The sequence below is a fragment of the Bos javanicus genome, chromosome 24 (assembly GCF_032452875.1).
Source record: "Bos javanicus breed banteng chromosome 24, ARS-OSU_banteng_1.0, whole genome shotgun sequence".
Classification (NCBI taxonomy): Eukaryota; Metazoa; Chordata; class Mammalia; order Artiodactyla; family Bovidae; genus Bos; species Bos javanicus.
The window spans coordinates 46,255,816-46,277,672 of NC_083891.1; the positions used below are offsets into that span (position 1 = coordinate 46,255,816).

A 21,857-nucleotide genomic window follows, 5' to 3' on the forward strand; every position below is an offset into this window, starting at 1 on the left:
TCTCCTTTCTCCCTCTTCTCTTCTCTGTATAACTCCGTGAACATCTCTGAGCGGTCCAGTTGTGGAGTGCACATAAGGAAGTGATTACTGGCTAGCCTGCTCCCTCCTCTATTGATTCTACCTCATCTCATTCAGGTCACCTCTAACTCCCTCCTCCCTCTTCTCTTCTCCATGTAATGCTGTGAACCTCTCTGGGTGACCCTCACAGTGGAGAAACTTTTCATCTTTAACCTAGATGTTTTATCAGTGGTGCTGTATAGAAGGAGAAGTTTTGAGACTACTGTAAAAATAAGACTGATAACTGGAAGCAGGAGGCTTAAGTCCAAATTCTGACTCCAGGGAACTCCTGACTCCAGGGAACATTAATTGACAGGAGCTCATCAAACGCATCCATACCTACACTGAAACCAAGCACCACACAAGGGCCAACAAGCTCCAGGGCAAGACATACCAAGCAAATTCTCCAGCAACACAGGAACACAGCCCTGAGCTTCAATATACAGGCTGCCCAAAGTTACTCCAAATCCATAGACATCTCATAACTCATTACTGGACACTTCATTGCACTCCAGAGAGAAGAAATCCAGCTCCACCCACCAGAACACCGACACAAGCTTCCCTAACCAAGAAACTTTGACAAGCCACCTGTACAAACCCACACACAGCAAGGAAACTCCACAATAAAGAGAACTCCACAAACTGCCAGAATACAGAAAGGATACCCCAAACTCAGCAATGTAAACAAGATGAAGAGACAGAGGAATACCCAGCAGGTAAAGGAACAGGATAAATGCCCACCAAACCAAACAAAAGAGGAAGAGATAGGGAATCTACCTGATAAAGAATTCTGAATAATGATAGTGAAATTGATCCAAAATCTTGAAATCAAAATGGAATCACAGATAAATAGCCTGGAGACAAGGATTGAGAAGATGCAAGAAAGGTTTAACAAGGACCTAGAAGAAATAAAAAAGAGTCAGTATATAATGAATAATGCAATAAATGAGATCAAAAACACGCTGGAGGCAACAAATAGTAGAATAACAGAGGCAGAAGATAGGATTAGTGAATTAGAAGATAGAATGGTAGAAATAAATGAATCAGAGAGGAAATAAGAAAAACGAATTAAAAGAAATGAGAACAACCTCAGAGACCTCCAGGACAATATCAAACGCTACAACATTCGAATCATAGGAGTCCCAGAAGAAGAAGACAAAAAGAAAGACCATGAGAAAATACTTGAGGAGATAATAGTTGAAAACTTCCCTAAAATGGGGAAGGAAATAATCACTCAAGTCCAAGAAACCCAGAGTCCCAAACAGGATAAACCCAAGGTGAAACGCCCCAAGAATAATACACATATTAATCAAATTAACAAAGATCAAACACAAAGAACGAATATTAAAAGCAGCAAGGGAAACAACAAATAACACACAAGGGAATTCCCATAAGGATAACAGCTGATCTTTCAATAGAAACTCTTCAAGCCAGGAAGGAATGGCAAGACATACTTAAAGTGATGAAAGAAAATAACCTACAGCCCAGATTATTGTACCCAGCAAGGATCTCATTCAAATATGAAGGAGAAATCAAAAGCTTTACAGACAAGCAAAAGCTGAGAGAATTCAGCACCACCAAACCAGCTCTCCAACAAATACTAAAGGACATTCTCTAGACAGGAAACACAAAAAGGGTGTATAAAATCGAACCCAAAACAATAAAGTAAATGGCAATGGGATCATACTTATCAATAATTTCCTTAAATGTAAATGGGTTGAATGCCCCAACCAAAAGACAAAGACTGGCTGAATGGATACAAAAACAAGACCCTTACATATGTTGTCTACAAGAGACCCACCTCAAAACAGGGGACACATACAGACTGAAAGTGAAGGGCTGGAAAAAGATTTTCCATGCAAATAGGGACCAAAAGAAAGCAGGAGTAGCAATACTCATATCAGATAAAATAGACTTTAAAACAAAGGCTGTGAAAAGAGACAAAGAAGGTCACTACATAATGATCAAAGGATCAATCCAAGAAGAAGATATAACAATTATAAATATATATGCACCCAACATAGGAGCACCACAATATGTAAGACAAATGCTAACAAGTATGAAAGGAGACATTAACAATAACACAATAATAGTGGGAGACTTTAATACCCCACTCACACCTATGGATAGATCAACTAAACAGAAAACTAACAAGGAAACACAAACATTAAATGATACAATAGACCAGTTAGACCTAATTGATATCTGTAGGACATTTCATCCCAAAAGAATGAATTTCACCTTTTTCTCAAGCACACATGGAAACTTCTCCAGGATAGATCACATCCTGGGCCATAAATCTAGCCTTGGTAAAAATCAAAAAATTGAAATAATTCCAAGCATCTTTTCTGACCACAATGCAGTAAGATTAGATCTCAATTACAGGAGAAAAACTATTAAAAATTCCAACATATGGAGGCTGAACAACATGCTGCTGAATAACCAACAAATCACAGAATAAATCAAAAAAGAAATCAAAATTTGCATAGAAATGAATGAAAATGAAAACACAACAACCCAAAACCTGTGGGACACTGTAAAAGCAGTCCTAAGGGGAAAGTTCATAGCAATACAGGCATACCTCAAGAAACAAGAAAAAAGTCAAATAAATAACCTAACTCTACACCTAAAGCAACTAGAAAAGGAAGAAATGAAGAACCCCAGGGTTAGTAGAAGGAAAGAAATCTTAAAAATTACAGCAGAAATAAATGCAAAAGAAACAAAAGAGACCATAGCAAAAATCAACAAAGCCAAAAGCTGGTTCTTTGAAAGGATAAATAAAATTGACAAACCATTAGCCAGACTCATCAAGAAACAAAGAGAGAAAAATCAAATCAATAAAATTAGAAATGAAAATGGAGAGATCACAACAGACAACACAGAAATACAAAGGATCATAAGAGACTACTATCAGCAATTATATGCCAATAAAATGGAAAACTTGGAAGAAATGGACAAATTCTTAGAAAAGTACAACTTTCCAAAACTGGACCAGGAAGAAATAGAAAATCTTAACAGACCCATCACAAGCATGGAAATTGAAACTGTAATCAGAAGTCTTCCAGCAAACAAAAGCCCAGGTCCAGATGGCTTCACAGCTGAATTCTACCAAAAATTTAGAGAAGAGCTAATACCTATCCTGCTCAAACTCTTCCAGAAAATTGCAGAGGAAGGTAAACTTCCAAACTCATTCTATGAGGCCACCATCATCCTAATACCAAAACCTGACAAAGATCCCACAAAAAAAGAAAACTACAGGCCAATATCACTAATGAACATAGATGCAAAAATCCTTAACAAAATTCTAGCAATCAGAATCCAACAACACATTAAAAATATCATACACTATGACCAAGTGGGCTTTATCCCAGGGATGCAAGTATTCTTCAATATCCACAAATCAATCAGTGTAATACACCACATTAACAAATTGAAAAACAAAAACCATATGATTATCTCAATAGATGCAGAGGAAGCCTTTGACAAAATTCAACATCCATTTATGATAAAAACTCTCCAGAAAGCAGGAATAGAAGGAACATACCTCAACATAATAAAAGCTATATATGATAAACCCACAGCAAACATTATCCTCAATGGTGAAAAGTTGAAAGCATTTCCTCTAAAGTCAGGAACAAGACAAGGGTGCCCACTTTCACCATTACTATTCAACATAGTTTTGGAAGTTTTGGCCACAAAAATCAGAGCAGAAAAAGAAATAAAAGGAATCCAAATTGGAAAAGAAGAAGTAAAACTCTCACTGTTTGCAGATGACATGATCCTCTACATACAAAACCCTAAAGACTCCAGCAGAAAATTACTAGAACTAATCAATGAATATAGTAAAGTTGCAGGATATAAAATCAACACACAGAAATCCCTTGCATTCCTATACAGTAATAATGAGAAAATAGAAAGAGAAATTAAGGAAACAATTCCATTCACCATTGCAACGAAAAGAATAAAATACTTAGGAATGTATCTACCTAAAGAAAATAAAGACCTATATATCAGATCGGATCAGATCAGATCAGTCACTCAGTCGTGTCCGACTCTTTGCGACCCCATGAACTGCAGCATGCCAGGCCTCCCTGTCCATCACCAACTCCCAGAGTTCACCCAGATTCACATCCATTGAGTCAGTGATGCCATCCAGCCATCTCATCCTCTGTCGTCCCCTTCTCCTCCTGCCTCCAATCCCTCCCAGCATCAGAGTCTTTCCAATGAGTCAACCCTTCACATGAGGTGGCCAAAGTACTGGACTTTCAGCTTTAGCATCATTCCTTCCAAAGAAATCCCAGGGCTGATCTCCTTCAGAATGGACTGGTTGGATCTCCTTGCAGTCCAAGGGACTCTCAAGAGTCTTCTCCAACACCACAGTTCAAAAGCATCAATTCTTTGGTGCTCAGCCTTCTTCACAGTCCAACTCTCACATCCATACATGACCACAGGAAAAACCATAGCCTTGACTAGACGGACCTTTGTTGGCAAAGTAACATCTCTGCTTTTGAATATGCTATCTAGGTTGGTCATAACTTTCCTTCCAAGGAGTAAGCGTCTTTTAATTTCATGGCTGCAGTCACCATCTGTAGTGATTCTGGAGCCCAGAAAAATAAAGTCTGACATTGTTTCCACTGTTTCCCCCTCTATTTCCCATGAAGTGGTGGGACCGGATGCCATGATCTTCATTTTCTGAATGTTGAGCTTTAAGCCACCTTTTTCACTCTCCGCTTTCACTTTCATCAAGAGGCTTTTTAGTTCCTCTTCACTTTCTGCCATAAGGGTGGTGTCATCTGCATATCTGAGGTGATTGATATTTCTCCTGGCAATCTTGATTCCAGCTTGTGTTTCTTCCAGTCCAGCGTTTCTCATGATGTACTCTGCATATAAGTTAAATAAACAGGGTGACAGTATACAGCCTTGATGTACTCCTTTTCCTATTTGGAACCAGTCTGTTGTTCCATGTCCAGTTCTAACTGTTGCTTCCTGACCTGCCTACAAATTTCTCAAGAGGCAGATCAGGTGGTCTGGTATTCCCATCTCTTTCAGAATGTTCCACAGTTTATTGTGATCCACACAGTCAAAGGCTTTGGCATAGTCAATAAAGCAGAAATAGATGTTTTTCTGGAACTCTCTTGCTTTTTCCATGATCCAGCGGATGTTGGCAATTTGATCTCTGATTCCTCTGCCTTTTCTAAAACCAGCTTGAACATCAGGAAGTTCACGGTTCACATATTGCTGAAGCCTGGCTTGGAGAATTTTAAGCATTACTTTACTAGCATGTGAGATGAGTCATTGTGTGGTAGTTTGAGCATTCTTTGGCATTGCCTTTCTTTGGGATTGGAATGAAAACTGACCTTTTCCAGTCCTGTGGTCACTGCTGAGTTCTCCAAATTTGCTGGCATATTGAGTTGCAGCACTTTCACAGCATCATCTTTCAGGATTTGAAATAGCTCGACTGGAATTCCATCACCTCCACTAGCTTTGTTCATAGTGATGCTTTCTAAGGCCCACTTGACTTCACATTCCAGGATGTCTGGCTCTAGGTCAGTGATCACACCATCGTGATTATCTGGGTCGTGAAGATCTTTTTTGTACAGTTCTTCTGTGTATTCTTGCCATCTCTTCTTAATATCTTCTGCTTCTGTTAGGTCCATACCATTTCTGTCCTTTATCGAGCCCATCTTTGCCTGAAATGTTCCTTTGGTATCTCTGATTTTCTTGAAGAGATCTCTAGTCTTTTCCATTCTGTTGTTTTCCTCTATTTCTTTGCATTGATCGCTGAGGAAGGCTTTCTTATCTCTTCTTGCTATTCTTTGGAACTCTGCATTCAGATGTTTATATCTTTCCTTTTCTCCTTTGCTTTTCACTTCTCTTCTTTTCACAGCTATTTGTAAGGCCTCCTCAGACAGCCATTTTGGTTTTTTGCATTTCTTTTCCATGGGGATGGTCTTGATCCCTGTCTCCTGTACAATGTCACGAACCTCATTCCATAGTTCATCAGGCACTCTATCTATCAGATCTAGGCCCTTAAATCTATTTCTCACTTCCACTGTATAATCATAAGGGATTTGATTTAGGTCATACCTGAATGGTCTAGTGGTTTTCCCTACTTCAATTTCAGTCTGAATTTTTGGCAATAAGGAGTTCATGGTCTGAGCCACAGTCAGCTCCTGGTCTTGTTTTTGCTGACTATATAGAACTTCGCCATCTTTGGCTGCAAAGAATATAATCAATCTGATTTCGGTGTTGACCATCTGGTGATGTCCATGTATAGAGTCTTCTCTTGTGTTGTTGGAAGAGGGTGTTTGTTATGACCAGTGCATTTTCTTGGCAAAACTCTATTAGTCTTTGCCCTGCTTCATTCCATATTCCAAGGCCAAATTTGCCTGTTACTCCAGGTGTTTCTTGACTTCCTACTTTTACATTCCAGTCCCCTATAATGAAAAGGACATCTTTTGGGGGTGTTAGTTCTAAAAGGTCTTGTAGGTCTTCATAGACCTATATATAGAAAACTATAAAACACTGTTGAAAGAAATCAAAAAGGACACTAATAGATGGAGAAATATACCATGTTCATGGATTGGAAGAATCAATATACTGAAAATGAGTATACTACCCAAAGAAATTTATAGATTCAATGCAATCCCTATCAAGCTACCAACGGTATTCTTCACAGAGCTAGAACAAATAATTTCACAATTTGTATGGAAATACAAAAAACCTCGAATAGCCAAAGCAATCCTGAGAAAGAAGAATGGAACTGGAGGAATCAACCTGCCTGACTTCAGGCTCTACTACAAAGCCGCAGTCATCAAGACAGTACGGTACTGGCACAAAGACAGAAATATAGATCAATGGAACAAAATAGAAAGCCCAGAGATAAATCCATGCACATATGGACACCTTATCTTTGACAAAGGAGGCAAGAATATACAATGGATTAAAGACAATCTCTTTAACAAATGGTGCTGGGAAAACTGGTCAACCACTTGTAAAAGAATGAAACTAGAACACTTTCTAACACCATACACAAAAATAAACTCAAAATGGATTAAAGATCTAAACATAAGACCAGAAACTATAAAACTCCTAGAGGAGAACATAGGCAAAACACTCTCCAACATACATCACAGCAGGATCCTCTATGACCCACCTCCCAGAATATTAGAAATAAAAGCAAAAATAGACAAATGGGACCTAATTAAACTTAGAAGCTTCTGCACAAGAAAGGAAACTATAAGCAAGGTGAAAAGACAGCCTTCAGAATGGGAGAAAATAATAGCAAATGAAGCAACTGACAAACAACTAATCTCAAAAATATACAAGCAACTCCTGCAGCTCAATTCCAGAAAAATAAATGACCCAATCAAAAAATGGGCCAAAGAACTAAATAGACATTTCTCCAAAGAAGACATACAGATGGCTAACAAACACATGAAAAGATGCTCAACATCACTCATTATCAGAGAAATGCAAATCAAAACCACTATGAGGTACCATTTCATGCCAGTCAGAATGGCTGCGATCCAAAAGTCTACAAACAATAAATGCTGGAGAGGGTGTGGAGAAAAGGGAACCCTCTTACACTGTTGGTGGGAATGCAAACTAGTACAGCCTCAATGGAGAACAGTGTGGAGATTCCTTAAAAAACTGGAAATAGAACTGCCTTATGATCCAGCAATCCCACTGCTGTGCATACACATTGAGGAAACCAGAATTGAAAGAGACACGTGTACCCCAATGTTCATCGCAGCACTGTTTATAATAGCCAGGACATGGAAGCAACCTAGATGTCCATCAGCAGATGAATGGATAAGAAAGCTATGGTTCATATACACAATGGAGTATTACTCAGCCATTAAAAAGAATACATTTGAATCAGTTCTAATGAGGTGGATGAAACTGGAGCCTATTATACAGAGTGGAGTAAGCCAGAAAGAAAAACACCAATACAGTATACGAACGCATATATATGGAATTTAGAAAGATGGTAACAATAACCCTATATATGAGACAGCAAAAGAGACACTGATGTATAGAACAGTCTTTTGGACTCTGTGGGAGAGGGTGGGATGATTTGGGAGAATGGCATTGAAACATGTATAATATCATATATAAAATGAGTCGCCAGTCCAAGTTTGATGCACGATACTGGATGCTTGGGGCTGGTGCACTGGGACGACCCAGAGGGATGGTATGGGGAGGGAGGAGGGTGGAGGGTTCAGGATGGGGAACACACGTATACCTGTGGTGGATTCATTTTGATATATGGCAAAACCAATACAATATTGTAAAGTTAAAAAATAAAATTAAATAAAAAAAAAAGAAATAAAATCTTGGAAGCCAAAAGAAAAGGTAAAGTCAAGGACAGCACTGAAGAACAAAAAGGAAAATTCCCAAGAACAAAATGATAGAAAGATAAGAAAATCAGAGGAAGCTTAACAAATTTCAGTTCTAAAGAAAACAGCAGACAGAGAGTTGGAAATTGTCAAAGAAATAAATTTTTTTAAAAAGCCCCAGAGTTAAAGGAACGCTTCTAAATTCAAGGAGCTTTTGAGTTCCCAGAAGATTGGATGAAACCAAAATCACAAAAGACACTGAAGACATCATGAAATTTCAGAATGCCAGGGATAAACATAGGATCCTGCAGGTTTTAGAGAGAAAAAAACCCAAAGGTTTGGGTAGCAGAATGGCATCAGACTTCCCAGCTGTAACCCTGGGAGCCAGAAGGTAGTAGGAAAATCCCTTATAAACTCTAAGAGAAAATGAGTTTTAGATCAGAATTCTCTAACAAGCCAAATTATGGCTCAATGGTGAAGTAGACTAGAGACGTTTGCACATATTCAAATTCTCCATTGCAGTGCACAATGAACCAAAAAAGAGGAAGAAGTGAAATTTTAAAAAACAGGAGATCTAACCTAGAAGAGAAAGACTGGAATGTCCAAAAGATGGTAGAAAGGAAGTCTCAAAAGGAAAGCTTCATTGCATCAAAGAGAACAAGACAAGAGTATCCCTTGTGATGGGAGTTGGAGGAAGGAAGTAGAGTTCCTGTTGGATTTGAACATATGAAAAGAACTTTAGTTCTGTTGGAGAGATGGAGATAAGATGGTGTTACGGAATAGCTGTGTCCTCCCAAAATTCATATGTTGAAACCTTAACCGCTAGTATCTCAGAATGTGACAGCATTTGGAGACAGGGCCTTCATAAAGGTGATTAAGTTAATCCAATATGACTGGTGTCCTTTTAAGGAGAGACTGGAATACAGACACGCCCATGTTCACAGGAAGACTTTGTGAGGGACAGTGAGATGGTGGCCTTCTGCAAGCCCAGGAGATAGATCACAGAAGAAACCCAACTTGCTGACTTCAGTTTAGATTTCCAGCCTCCAGAACTGGGAGAAAACATAGTTTTGTTGCTTAGGCCACTTCAGTTCAGTTCAGTCGCTCAGTCATGTCAGACTCTTTGCGACCCCATGAATTGCAGCACACCAGGCCTCCCTGTCCATCACCAACTCCCAGAGTTCACTCAAACTCACGTCCATCGAGTCAGTGATGCCATCCAGCCATCTCATCCTCTGTCGTCCCCTTCTCCTCCTGCCCCCAATCCCTCCCAGCATCAGGGTCTTTTCCAATGAGTCAACTCTTCTCATGAGGTGGCCAAAGTACTGGAGTTTCAGCTTTAGCATCATTCCTTCCAAAGAACACCCAGGACTGATCTCCTTTAGAATGGACTGTGGCAATTTGTTATAGTAGCCCTAGCAGACTAATACAGATAGGTGGGTATACAGATGGGTATATAGAAATATATATGGGTATATTGAAAACTCTACTAATGCATAAATGAGATTATTATTAATTCCAGAAAAAACAAGTTGTATAAAAAATGAAGCATAATTGTTATGAGTATTCTCAGCAGTGAATAATATTTACATGGTTATAATAATGTAAAAATCAAATATTGATTATTGAAGGTTGGAGGGAGGGGATATATGTGTGTGTGTATAAATATACACGTGCATATGTTAAAAAAGCTAAATCCTCCTATTCCATAGTAGAAAGTTAATAGTGTCTATGACTGAAAATAATTAATGTCTATGACCGGCAAATTCGGAAAACTCAGCAGTGGCCACAGGACTGAAAAAAGTCAGTTTTCATTCCAATGCCAAAGAAGGGCAATGCCAAAGAATGTTCAAACTACAATTGCACTCATTTCACATGCTAGCCAAGTAATGCTCAAAATTCTTCAAGCAAGGCTTCAATAGTACATGAACTGAGAACTTCCAGATGTTCAAGCTGGATTTAGAATAGGCAGAGGAACAAGAGATCAAATTGCCAACATCTGCTGGATCATCAAAAAAGCCAGAGAATTCCAAAAAAAATCTACTTCTGCTTCACTGACTACACCAAAGCTTTTGACTGTGTGGATCACAACAAACTGTGGAAAATTCTTTAAGGGATGGGAATACCAGAACTCCTTACCTGCTACCTGAGAAACCTGTTTGAAGGTGAAGAAGCAACAGTTAGAACCATACATAGAACAATGAACTGGTTCAAAACTGGGAAAGGAGTATGTCAAGGCTGTACACTGTCACCTTATTTAACTTATATGCAGAGTATATCATGGGAAAAGCTGGGGTGGATGAAGCACAAACCAGATCAAGATTGCCAGGAGAAATGTCAATAACCTCAGATATGCAGACATCACCCGCATAGCAGAAAGTGAAGAGGAACTAGAGAGCCTCTTGATGAAAGTGAAAGAGGACAGTGAACGAACTGGCTTAAATCTCAACATTCAAAAAACGAAGATCATGGCATCTGGTCCCACCACTTCATGGCAAATAGATGGGAAACAATGGAAACAGTGATAGACTGGGCTCCAAAATCACTGCACATGGTGACTGCAGCCATGAAATTAAAAGACGCTTGCTCCTTGGAAGAAAAGCTATGACCAACCTAGACAGCATATTAAAAAATAGAGACATAGCTTTGCCAACAAAGGTCCATCTAGTCAAAGCTATGGTTTTTCCAATAGTCATGTATGGATGTGAGAGTTGGACTATAAAGACAGCTGAGTGCCAAAGAATTGATGCTTTTTAACTGTGGTGTTTGAGAAGACTCTTGAGAGTCCCTTGGACTGCAAGACCAGACCAGTCAATCTTAAAGGAAATCAGTCCTGAATATTCATTGGAAGGACTGATGCTGGAGTTGAAGCTCTAATACTTTGGCCCCCTGGTATGAAGAGCTGACTTATTAGAAAAGACCCTGATGCTGGGAAAGACTGAAGGCAGGAGGAGAAGGGGACGACAGAGGATGAGATGGCTGGATGGCATCACCGACTCAATGTACCTGACTTTGAACAAACTCCAGGAGATGGTGAAGAACAGGGAGGCCTTGCATGCTTCAGTCCATGTGGTCACAAAGAATCGGACAGGACTGAGCAACTGAACAGCTAAATGACTGAAGAAAAATCAAGCAACTGATAAGTATATTACTGAAAATATGGAGATAGATTTCTGAACAAAAAGCTAAAGTTATTAAAAATGTGTTACCTCTGAAGAAGGGGGATGGGTTGGGGAAAGAGGTAGGTAAGGGAACTGCTGCTTTTTTAATCTTTATCTTGTAGTACCTGTATTGTGTTGTGCTTAGTGTTCAGTTGTGTCTGACTCTTTGCAACCCCATGGACTGTAGCCCACCAGGCTCCTCTGTCCATGGGGATTCTCCAGGCAAGAATGGTGGAGTGGGTTGCTATTCCCTTCTCCAGGGGATCTTCCCAACCCAGAGATGGAACCTGGGTCTCCTGCATTGCAGGCAGATTCTTTACCATCTGAGCCAACAGGGAAGCCCTGTACTTGTATTACTCTGATGGATATCAAGTTTAACTCATAAAAAGAGGGAAGGATTTGATTCTGCACACTAGCAGGTACCGTTACAAAGCCTGTGTATGTGACACAGTGCTCAGAGAATTTACAGGTTACATGGGGAGAGAGGATGGACACAATAAGACACAAGGCTTTCTGGAAGAGGAAGCAGCGAGTTCATAGTGGGTTCCTTCTCAGAGCAGCTTCCTGTGGCAGTGAGTCTCGGACCACTGCTTTCAGGCTAGACACAAAAACGCAGAGGTGAGGGAAGGGACATTGTCTATAACAGGTTTGGACCGATGATCCTCTAGATAACCTCTTGTTTCTTTAACCCCTACTTAGTCAATGGCTCTCACATCATGTGCACTAGGTGACCAGATCACCTTGAATTTCACCCCCACTCAGAGAGGTCACCACCCTGTCCACATAGTTCCCTCTTCCCCGTGCTGTTGCTAACCCCTTATCTTGCTTCCTTTTCTTCCTAGCTCTTACTTGGCATTATGCCAAGTATTTATTTTTCTCCCATCACGGAGCATGAAGTCCCTGAGGACAAGGCTTTGGTCTGTTTTGCTCATGATTGTCTCTACAAAGCCTGGGGCAGTGTCGGCACAGAGAAACAGTCAACGTACACATATTGAATAAATGAATGAATGAACAGCTTATCTCTTCACTAGTATTCCCAGCGGGGAAACTCTTTCTCAAACTCCTCTTGTACACAAGGCCAAGAAGGTATATTTCTCAATAAAGTCATCTACTGCCTTTATCCCAGAAAACAATGGTTTATCCACTGAGTTCTCAGGTTCCCCATCTGTAGAAGGAGCCCCTTTTCCATCCCAGAACCCTACCAGGGGCAACTGGAAGCTTCCCACTTTGAGACAAGACCCAGATCACCCACAATCCCTCCTCCTTCCCTGCTGCCCCACCCCATGGGGAACAGTGCTACAGTCCCGTCACAGCTGCCTCCATACATTTCTGGATGTCCACCACCTCGCTGGGGTAGAGCTCCACCTCCAGGCGCCCGTCAGCCTGGTCTTTGTCCAGCCAGCGGTTGGCAGGGAAGGTGTACCGCTTGCCTTGGCGGGGCACGCGAATCTGGACACTGCCCAGGAACCAACTGGCATGCATGCCCGTGCTGTCGTGTCCGATCACCAGCCGGTTGATCTGGAAGGAAACACGCGATACAGGTGAGCAAGGAGCTGGTATAGAAGCCTCCATCCCTCCATCCCTACACCCTCCCAAAACACCAGGGCAAGCAGCTCCCCTCAGCCCAGACTCCAGCTCCTCAGGAGATGCGGGCTCAGCAGGAAGGGCTGGGTCCCAGGCCGGCCTGCCCTCAACCAGCCAGGAGACCAAGGCCCAACCTCTCCAGACTGGAGCCTCTGTCCCTTTGTCTTTAGTTCAGCCCACCTCCCAGGGACACGGTGAGAAGCAAGTGGGTGTGACCAGAGGTTTGAAAGCTCCAGTATGTACTGAATGCCAGGCAGTGGACGTCCTAAGAATGTGGTGGCTGCACAAGAACGCAAACATTCAAAATATTCACCATCGGCTTCCGATGCCATGTTGGTGATATGGCTTTGTTTTGTCTTACACCATACACGGTTGCACATGTTTTTGCATGTCTTCTCCATCACACCCATCCTATAGGTGACAATAAGCAGACCACCTTTTGGGGCTCTGTCGTTCTGTGTCCAGTGCCTCCTCTCACTCTGGGAACCAAGGTGTATTTTTCTCAGTAACACTATAGTTCAGTTGCTTTGCTACTTTATATTTTATGTTAATCTTTGCCCACAGATGTCATAGATGAGCACATAAATGTGCATGTTACCATCCTTAAATGTACCTCGCTCTTCAGGGTTTGAATGATATTTATGTTTTTTTTTTTTTAGATTCAGGCCAATTCTAACATCAGATGGAATTCTCAGATGGCCTTTGAGGTCCCTTCCAGCCCCCTGGATCCTTTCTGTGGTGGTTTGGAGGGGTGGTGCTCGTTGTGAGTCTGGTGCCCAAAGGCCAGATTCAGAAAATAGTCCCTGTAAGCCTTGCTCTTGCTCTTCTGCGTCCTGAGCACCTATTTGCAGCTGCTATTGGAAACTCTATCACAGCTGAGTGCCTGGAGCCCGGTCGCCTGGAATCCAGCTACATCTACAGACACAGTCTGAGAGCCTTTAGGGTGTGGGCCAAGGAGCGTGGGAGAGCTTCGTCGTCTTTCTGTGGTGCTGGCACTGTGACAGAGGAAAGACAGGAACAGGTGTTTTCTGCCTGTTGTGACAGAAAATGCCATGAAGGCAGGGATCATCTGTCAGTCCCATAGTGGCCAGCACCTGACGTGGGCAATTGTTCAGTCACTAAGGCTAGAGCTTACTGAATACATACTATGCATGTGGGTGTTACTGACATAGTTAATGCTAATGACAATCCCACTGGAATCCCTTGTGATAGCAGTGAGAAAATCAAAGCAAACAGAGGTGAAGTAACTTGCACACGGCAGGTAAGTGGAAACACTCGGCCTCAGACCAGGCAGTCAGGAGCCCAAGCCCACACTCCCAGACTTTTGGCCACACTGCTTGTTGAGCAGGTTTTAGAAACACGAGAAGGGCCCAAACGCCCTTCCTCACCACTCGGATGTCTCATTTATCTGCTGGCTGCTGCCAGAAGTCCTTAGTTAAGGAAACAGCATTTCAGGCTACAATTATTAATTCAGCTTAAAATGTAAATACAGCTTGATCAAGGAAAATCTTGATTTAAGCTAAGGAGCTTCAAGATGTAAATGACTGACATGAAATCATTCCCCAGAGCACCTGAACTCAGGTGAGGCTCACCAAGAGGGGAGGGGTCAGCAAAGGGGGGCTTGTAACCCTCTCAGTTTCCACAAGCCACCCCGAGAGGGGCAAGTGGTAACACGAAGCCCTGCTCAGACACTTCTAGAAAAGTTTCCAGCACTTGAGTGCAGGCAGTCAGACCCATACTTCTCCAGGTGAATGCTTAGACCCCTCACAGCACAGTCAGCCGGGGAGGTGATGATGGACCCATCTCTTATCTAAGGCAGAATCCCTCAGGTGTGGCCTGGGAGTTCACACTGCAATAGGCTTTCTGGGTGTCACTGTGACACACACGCCAGTTTGGAACTGGGAAGCATTTCCAGCCCGTCTTTACAGCTCTCCCTCCTTCCTCCTTCCCTGCACACCAGGGTGTACCCAGGACTCTCTGGTCCTGGCTACGGAGGTAAAGGAAACGCCAGACTAAGAACATGAGTTCCAGCCCCAGAGAGAGTCTGGAAAGCTTGACCACTGTTCACGTGCCTCCTGCTCCTCTGGGTCATACCGGAAAACAATGTACTGCACTAACCAAGTGGGCACTTTTCCCCTTCAAATGGGTTCACTTGTGTGTTGTGAGAGTGTGTGTATGTGTGTGTGCATGTATGTGTGTGTATGTGTGTGTGTGTATTCAAGTGTGTGTGTATGTGTATATGTGTGTGCATGTATGTGAGTGTGTGTGTATGTGTATATGTGTGTGCATGTATGTGAGTGTGTGTGTATGTGTATGTGTATATGTGTGTGCATGTATGTGAGTGTGTGTGTACATGAGTGTGTGTCTGTGTATGTGTGTGTGCATGTGTGTGTATATGTGAGTGTGAGTGTGTGTACACAAGTGTGTGTGTGTGTGTGTGTGTGTGTGCCCATGTGCAGATACGCACAGAGAAATCGGTAAGACACCCTCACAGGGTCTTGGGAAAGAGACTTACAGTTCCAATGTTGAGGGTCTCCAGGGTGAACTCATCCACTCGGCTACGTTCAAAATAGTCTTTCAGGTTGTTGTCAGAGACGAGAAGAACTTGCTTAATGGTGTCAGATTTGTCCCCGTAGAGCTTGATGTAGACTCTGGAGTCTGTGCTGGCCCCAGGGACGTCCCCCGTCTTCAAGCTGATGTGATAGCGGAAGTCTGAACAGTCCAGGGCAGGAGGCGGGAGGGGAGGGGTTAGCGTGGGTGAGCCGCAGGGAGCTCGGGGCAGGAGGTCGATGGCCGGGGCTGGACACTCAGCTGGGGGTCGGGGGCCCAGGCTCTGGCTCTCCTCACATAGCCCTGAGACTGGGGCGGGGTGGTGGTGCTCCTACCATCTTTTGGAATCCCTTCATCTCAAAATCAGAATTCTGATTCCTGCTTCATCTGCCCCATAGGGTGTGAATGCGCTGAGAACAGGAAGGCATGCAAAGAATACTAAAATGTAAGAGACGAGGATTTAAAGCAAATACGCATTCACTTTCTCGTCTGATGGATGAAGAAACCAAAGCAAAGGAAGCCTCTACCTCCCGGCAGAAAACATAGCATGTTACCTACATGGTGTTAGTGCTGGGTGTTCTGACCGCGGTTTTACAGGTGAAGACTTTCAGCCTCAGAAGATGTTGTTTTTGGCTCAAGATGGCTACAGTTCAGAAGGAGCCAGCCTAGCACTAAACACTAGGCAGTCATCCTTAAGCATAATACTAGTCCTTAAATTTTAGAGTGGTGTTTCCACACAATCATTTAAAGAAGTAAGCTTGTATGCATTTTTTAAAAATGGAGAAATGGAAGCTGAGTCTTATCAAATAACATTTCTGGCATGATATTGAAATAATCACAATTGCTTTCTCTGAACTATTGTGTATTAAGGTTTATATATTAAAGTAAAATAGTTGGAGATATTTTTTCAAAAAGGGTCAGCTATGTGTAAATCCCTAATGTGGACCCAAAGGTCTTATTCTCACCCGAAATGCCATGCTGATGTTATTCTATTTTATGACCCAGAAAGGTCTGTGTCACCTGTCCACAAGGGAGGATAAAAGGCAAGGCCTAGGATAGTCTGAGCCATGAGCCCAAGTCCAATAGCCTTGTTCCAGGGCGTGGGTCTTGGGAATGAAAAGGGAAGCGCTGGAAAGGCAGGTGATGCTAGTTTCAAGGCCTGCGGTTCACAGCCGTCTCAGGGCCTTCTGGCGCTGGCAAGAAAGACCCGGAGAGAGACAGCTAAGCACACCTCTCAGGTGACAACCCCACAGACCAGTCAGGCCCTGGAGGAGGCCAGACCTGTGGGTCTAGTCCAGGTCAGCTCCCCCGGGCACACCTGAGGGCCCTGAGGAGGTGGCTTCTGTCTCTGCTGTAAAGATATAGCAAGACCTGCGAAAAAGACCGCTTCCTTATACCATTTTCATCTAAATCCTTTCAAAAACTCTGACTTGGGGAAGAGGGAGCCCGAAGGACCCTGTTCCTGTTGAACAGTGGGGCTTGCTGGAGTGGGAAGGACAGGCAGGAAGACAGAGATGCCTGGGCACTGGGCCCAGCTCCACTGCTGACCACAGACCTGGCTATCCTAGGAGTTCCCTTGGCACAAGCATGAGACTTGTGTCCAATCTAGGCATTTTTCTCATCTCTTAAGAACTGTTCCAGCTCTTAAATTCTGTAATTCAGTGTTCTCAGAATGCAGAATTCCAACTTTGCAATTTGCTATCTGACCACAGGAAGATATTTGGCTCCACCAGATCTGGGTCCCCCCTGACAAACTGGCATAACAACATTAGCTCTGCCGACTTCCAGGGTTCTTGCTGGACTCACATGAGATAAAAGTGATAAATATGTGGTCTTATTATTCATGTGAGCCCAGAAATAACGGGAAGGTCGGCGGGGCTGGTGTCATTATGCCCATTTGTCAGGTAAGGATGCACATCTGGTGGAGCTAAGTATCTTCCCGAGGTCACATAGCAAATTGCAGATAATAAGTGATAAATATGAGGTATTAAGGGCTTCCCTGGTGGCTCAGACAGTAAAGAATCTGCCGCAATGAGGGAGACTCAGTTTCAATCCCTAGGTCGGAAAGATCCCTTAGGGAAGGAAATGGCAACCCATTTCAGTACTCTTGCCTGGGGAATTCTATGAACAGAGTGGCGTGGTGGGCTATAGCCCAGGGGGGTCTCAAAGAGTCAGACATGACTGAGCAATTAACAGTTTTATGAAGCCTTGGAAAAGAAACCAGGTGTTGGTATTATTGAGGATTCTGGATATATTTCTTTTCAATTTTGTCTAACACTCATGAACAAATGAAGGTTCTTGAAGAAATAACACCAGTAAGGAAAACTATAAGACCTCTAGGATAATCCTCAGCATCGAAAAACAAGGTCCTCCTTGTACAGCCCCTTCCAAACATGTTTATCCTCTCCAGAATGACAGGTACGCACCCCAGAGCCGGGCAGCATTAGCCAGTGTTACTGCCTGTGTTACTTTCATCGACAGAAGCCCACAGGCATCCAGGACACCACATCCAGGGCTATAAAGAGGCTGTGCAAAGCTCAGACAGGCAGAGGGTTCCCGATCTCTCTCAGAGCCTCTTCCTCCCTACCCTCTGCTGTGCTGCCTTCATGGAGTGAAGTGAAGGGTGTGTGCTTTCTCCAAGGGCTAGTTTCTAGGTAGCCAGGGAAGTCCCACCCAAGCCACACCCACCACCTGTCCTCTGGACCACTTACTCTTCAGTGTCGCGTTGCTGTCGCTGGGCAGCAACTCTCGGACCAACTGTCCATCATCCTTATCCTTGTCCAGCCACCTGCGGGCAAACAAGGGCCATTAGCTCTCTGAGTGGGGCAGCCCGACAACCAACCATCACACAATTCATGCAGAGTCACCGGGAGGCCAGAGCTCTAAACTCAGCAAAGGAAAATGGTTCTACCAGAGCTCAGAAGAAAGGATCTCAACCCAGAATGGGAGGGAGGGCTGCCCTGCGGAGGTGATAACTGGATAAAACTGTGAGGGTGATGAGGAATTAAGCAGGAGAGGAGGGAGGTGCATTCGGACAAATAATGTGCTGGGACAGAGCAGAGCCTCCAGGAGCAGATGGAAGGCAAGTGTGGAATGGAATGGAATGGAGCAAGCAAATGTTGCAGGGTTGGCAGATGGGGCTGGAGAAGGGGCAGGGTCGCTTGATGTGGAAGCTCAGTTATCATGGTAAAGAGTCTGTCCTAAAAGCCATGAACACCTGTGTCATTATCATCAAAAAAAAACCCCACCTGTTTTTCTAAAAGTTCATCATGTGCGTGGTCCTGTGCTAAGGGCTCTGGGGTGGGGAGAATGCAGAGAAGATACACTGCAATGGATAAGAGACAGCCCAGCCCCAGAGAACCTGCAGTCTAATCAATAGAATAAATACTAATTTTATCAGATAAATAACTCTTTCTTAGGCATCACTTAACTAGCTTATTTTTATAGTCATCTATCTATAAGTTGGTATTACCCACTTGTTGTTCAGTCACTAAGTTGTATCCGACTCTTTGTGATCCCATGTACTATACAGTCCATGGACTTCTCCAGGCCAGAATACTGGAGAGGGTAGCCTATGCCTTCTCCAGTGGATCTTCCCGACCCAGGAATCGAACCAGGGTCTCCTGCATTGCAGGTGGATTCTTTACCAACTAAGCTAACAGGGAAACTTACACTATTAATCAGATCAGATCAGATCAGATCAGTCGCTCAGTCGTGTCCGAGTCTTTGCGACCCCATGAATTACAGCACGCCAGGCCTCCCTGTCCAACACCAACTCCCGGAGTTCACTGAGACTCATGTCCATTGAGTCAGTGATGCCATCCAGCCATCTCATCCTCTGTCATCCCCTTCACCTCCTGCCCCCAATCCCTCCCAGCATCAGAGTCTTTTCCAATGAGTCAACTCTTCGCATGAGGTGGCCAAAGTACTGGACTTTCAGCTTTAGCATCATTCCTTCCAAAGAAATCCCAGGGCTGATCTCCTTCAGAATGGACTGGTTGGATCTCCTTGCAGTCCAAGGGACTCTCAAGAGTCTTCTCCAACACCACAGTTCAAAAGCATCAATTCTTTGGCGCTCATCCTTCTTCACAGTCCAACTCTCACATCCATACATGACCACAGGAAAAACCATAGCCTTGACTAGACGAGCCTTTGTTGGCAAAGTAATGTCTCTGCTTTTGAATATACTATCTAGGTTGGTCATAACTTTCCTTCCAAGGAGTAAGCGTCTTTTAATTTCATGGCTGCAGTCACCATCTGTAGTGATTTTGGAGCCCAGAAAAATAAAGTCTGACACTGTTTCCACTGTTTCCCCATCTATTTCCCATGAAGTGGTGGGACCGGATGCCGTGATCTTCGTTTTCTTAATGTTGAGCTTTAAGCCACCTTTTTCACTCTCTGCTTTCACTTTCATCAAGAGGCTTTTTAGTTCCTCTTCACTTTCTGCCATAAGGGTGGTGTCATCTGCATATCTGAGGTGATTGATATTTCTCCTGGCAATCTTGATTCCAGCTTGTGTTTCTTCCAGTCCAGCGTTTCTCATGATGTACTCTGCATAGAAGTTAAATAAACAGGGTGACAATATATAGCCTTGATGAACTCCTTTTCCTATTTGGAACCAGTCTGTTGTTCCATGTCCAGTTCTAACTGTTGCTTCCTGACCTGCCTACAAATTTCTCAAGAGGCAGATCAGGTGGTCTGGTATTCCCATCTCTTTCAGAATGTTCCACAGTTTATTGTGATCCACACAGTCAAAGGCTTTGGCATAGTCAATAAAGCAGAAATAGATGTTTTTCTGGAACTCTCTTGCTTTTTCCATGATCCAGCGGATGTTGGCAATTTGATCTCTGGTTCCTCTGCCTTTTCTAAAACCAGCTTGAATACCAGGAAGTTCACAATTCACATATTGCTGAAGCCTGGCTTGGAGAATTTTGAGCATTACTTGACTAGCGTGTGAGATGAGTGCAATTGTGTGGTAGTTTGAGCATTCTTTGGCATTGCCTTTCTTTGGGATTGGAATGAAAACTGACCTTTTCCAGTCCTGTGGCCACTGCTGAGTTCTCCAAATTTGCTGGCATGCTGAGTGCAGCACTTTCACAGCATCATCTTTCAGGATTTGGAATAGCTCAACTGGAATTCCATCACCTCCACTAGCTTTGTTTGTAGTGATGCTTTCTAAGGCCCACTTGACTTCACATTCCAGGATGTCTGGCTCTAGGTCAATGATCACACCATCGTGATTATCTGGGTCGTGAAGATCTTTTTTGTACAGTTCTTCTGTGTATTCTTGCCATCTCTTCTTAATATCTTCTGCTTGTGTTAGGTCCATACCATTTCTGTCCTTTATCAAGCTCATCTTTGCATGAAATGTTCCTTTGGTATCTCTGATTTTTTTGAAGACATCCCTAGTCTTTCCCATTCTGTTGTTTTCCTCTATTTCTTTGCATTGATCGCTGAAGAAGGCTTTCTTATCTCTTCTTGCTATTCTTTGGAACTCTGCATTCAGATGTTTATATCTTTCCTTTTCTCCTTTGCTTTTTTTTCACTTCTCTTCTTTTCACAGCTATTTGTAAGGCCTCCCCAGGCAGCCATTTTGCTTTTTTGCATTTCTTTTCCATGGGGATGGTCTTGATCCCTGTCTCCTGTACAATGTCACAAACCTCATTCCATAGTTCATCAGGCACTCTATCTATCAGATCTAGGCCCTCAAATCTATTTCTCACTTCCACTGTATAATCATAAGGGATTTGATTTAGGTCATACCTGAATGGTCTAGTGGTTTTCCCTACTTTCTTCAATTTCAGTCTGAATTTGGCAATAAGGAGTTCATGGTCTGAGCCACAGTCAGCTCCTGGTCTTGTTTTTGCTGACTGTATAGAGCTTCTCCATCTTTGACTGCAAAGAATATAATGAATCTGATTTCGGTGTTGACCATCTGGTGATGTCCATGTATAGAGTCTTCTCTTGTGTTATGTATTACATAGATAATAGTGAGAACCCACTGTCTAGCTCAGGGAACTCAACTCAGTGCTCTATAGTGACCTTAATGAGAAGGAAATACAAAAAAAGGGGGGGGGATATATATATAAATATATATTTCACTTTGCTGTACAGTAGAAATTAACACAATATTGTAAAGCAACTACGCTCCAATAAAAATTAA

The 21,857-nt window shown here is 42.9% G+C and overlaps 1 protein-coding gene and 1 long non-coding RNA gene across 2 annotated transcripts in view; one reads left to right on the forward strand and one right to left on the reverse strand.

Moving 5' to 3' along the window:
- Window positions 1–21,857, forward strand: part of LOC133237710 (uncharacterized) — a 485,111-nt gene that overhangs the window by 257,259 nt on the left and 205,995 nt on the right. The window lies entirely within an intron of this gene.
- Window positions 1–21,857, reverse strand: part of LOXHD1 (lipoxygenase homology PLAT domains 1) — a 210,190-nt gene that overhangs the window by 97,048 nt on the left and 91,285 nt on the right. Inside the window, exons 15-17 of the mRNA XM_061400078.1 lie at window positions 18,406–18,482; window positions 15,660–15,856; window positions 12,886–13,078 (exon numbers count right to left, since the gene is read on the reverse strand). Coding sequence (XP_061256062.1) covers window positions 12,886–13,078; window positions 15,660–15,856; window positions 18,406–18,482 — 467 coding nt within the window. The remainder of the gene's footprint in view (window positions 1–12,885; window positions 13,079–15,659; window positions 15,857–18,405; window positions 18,483–21,857) is intronic.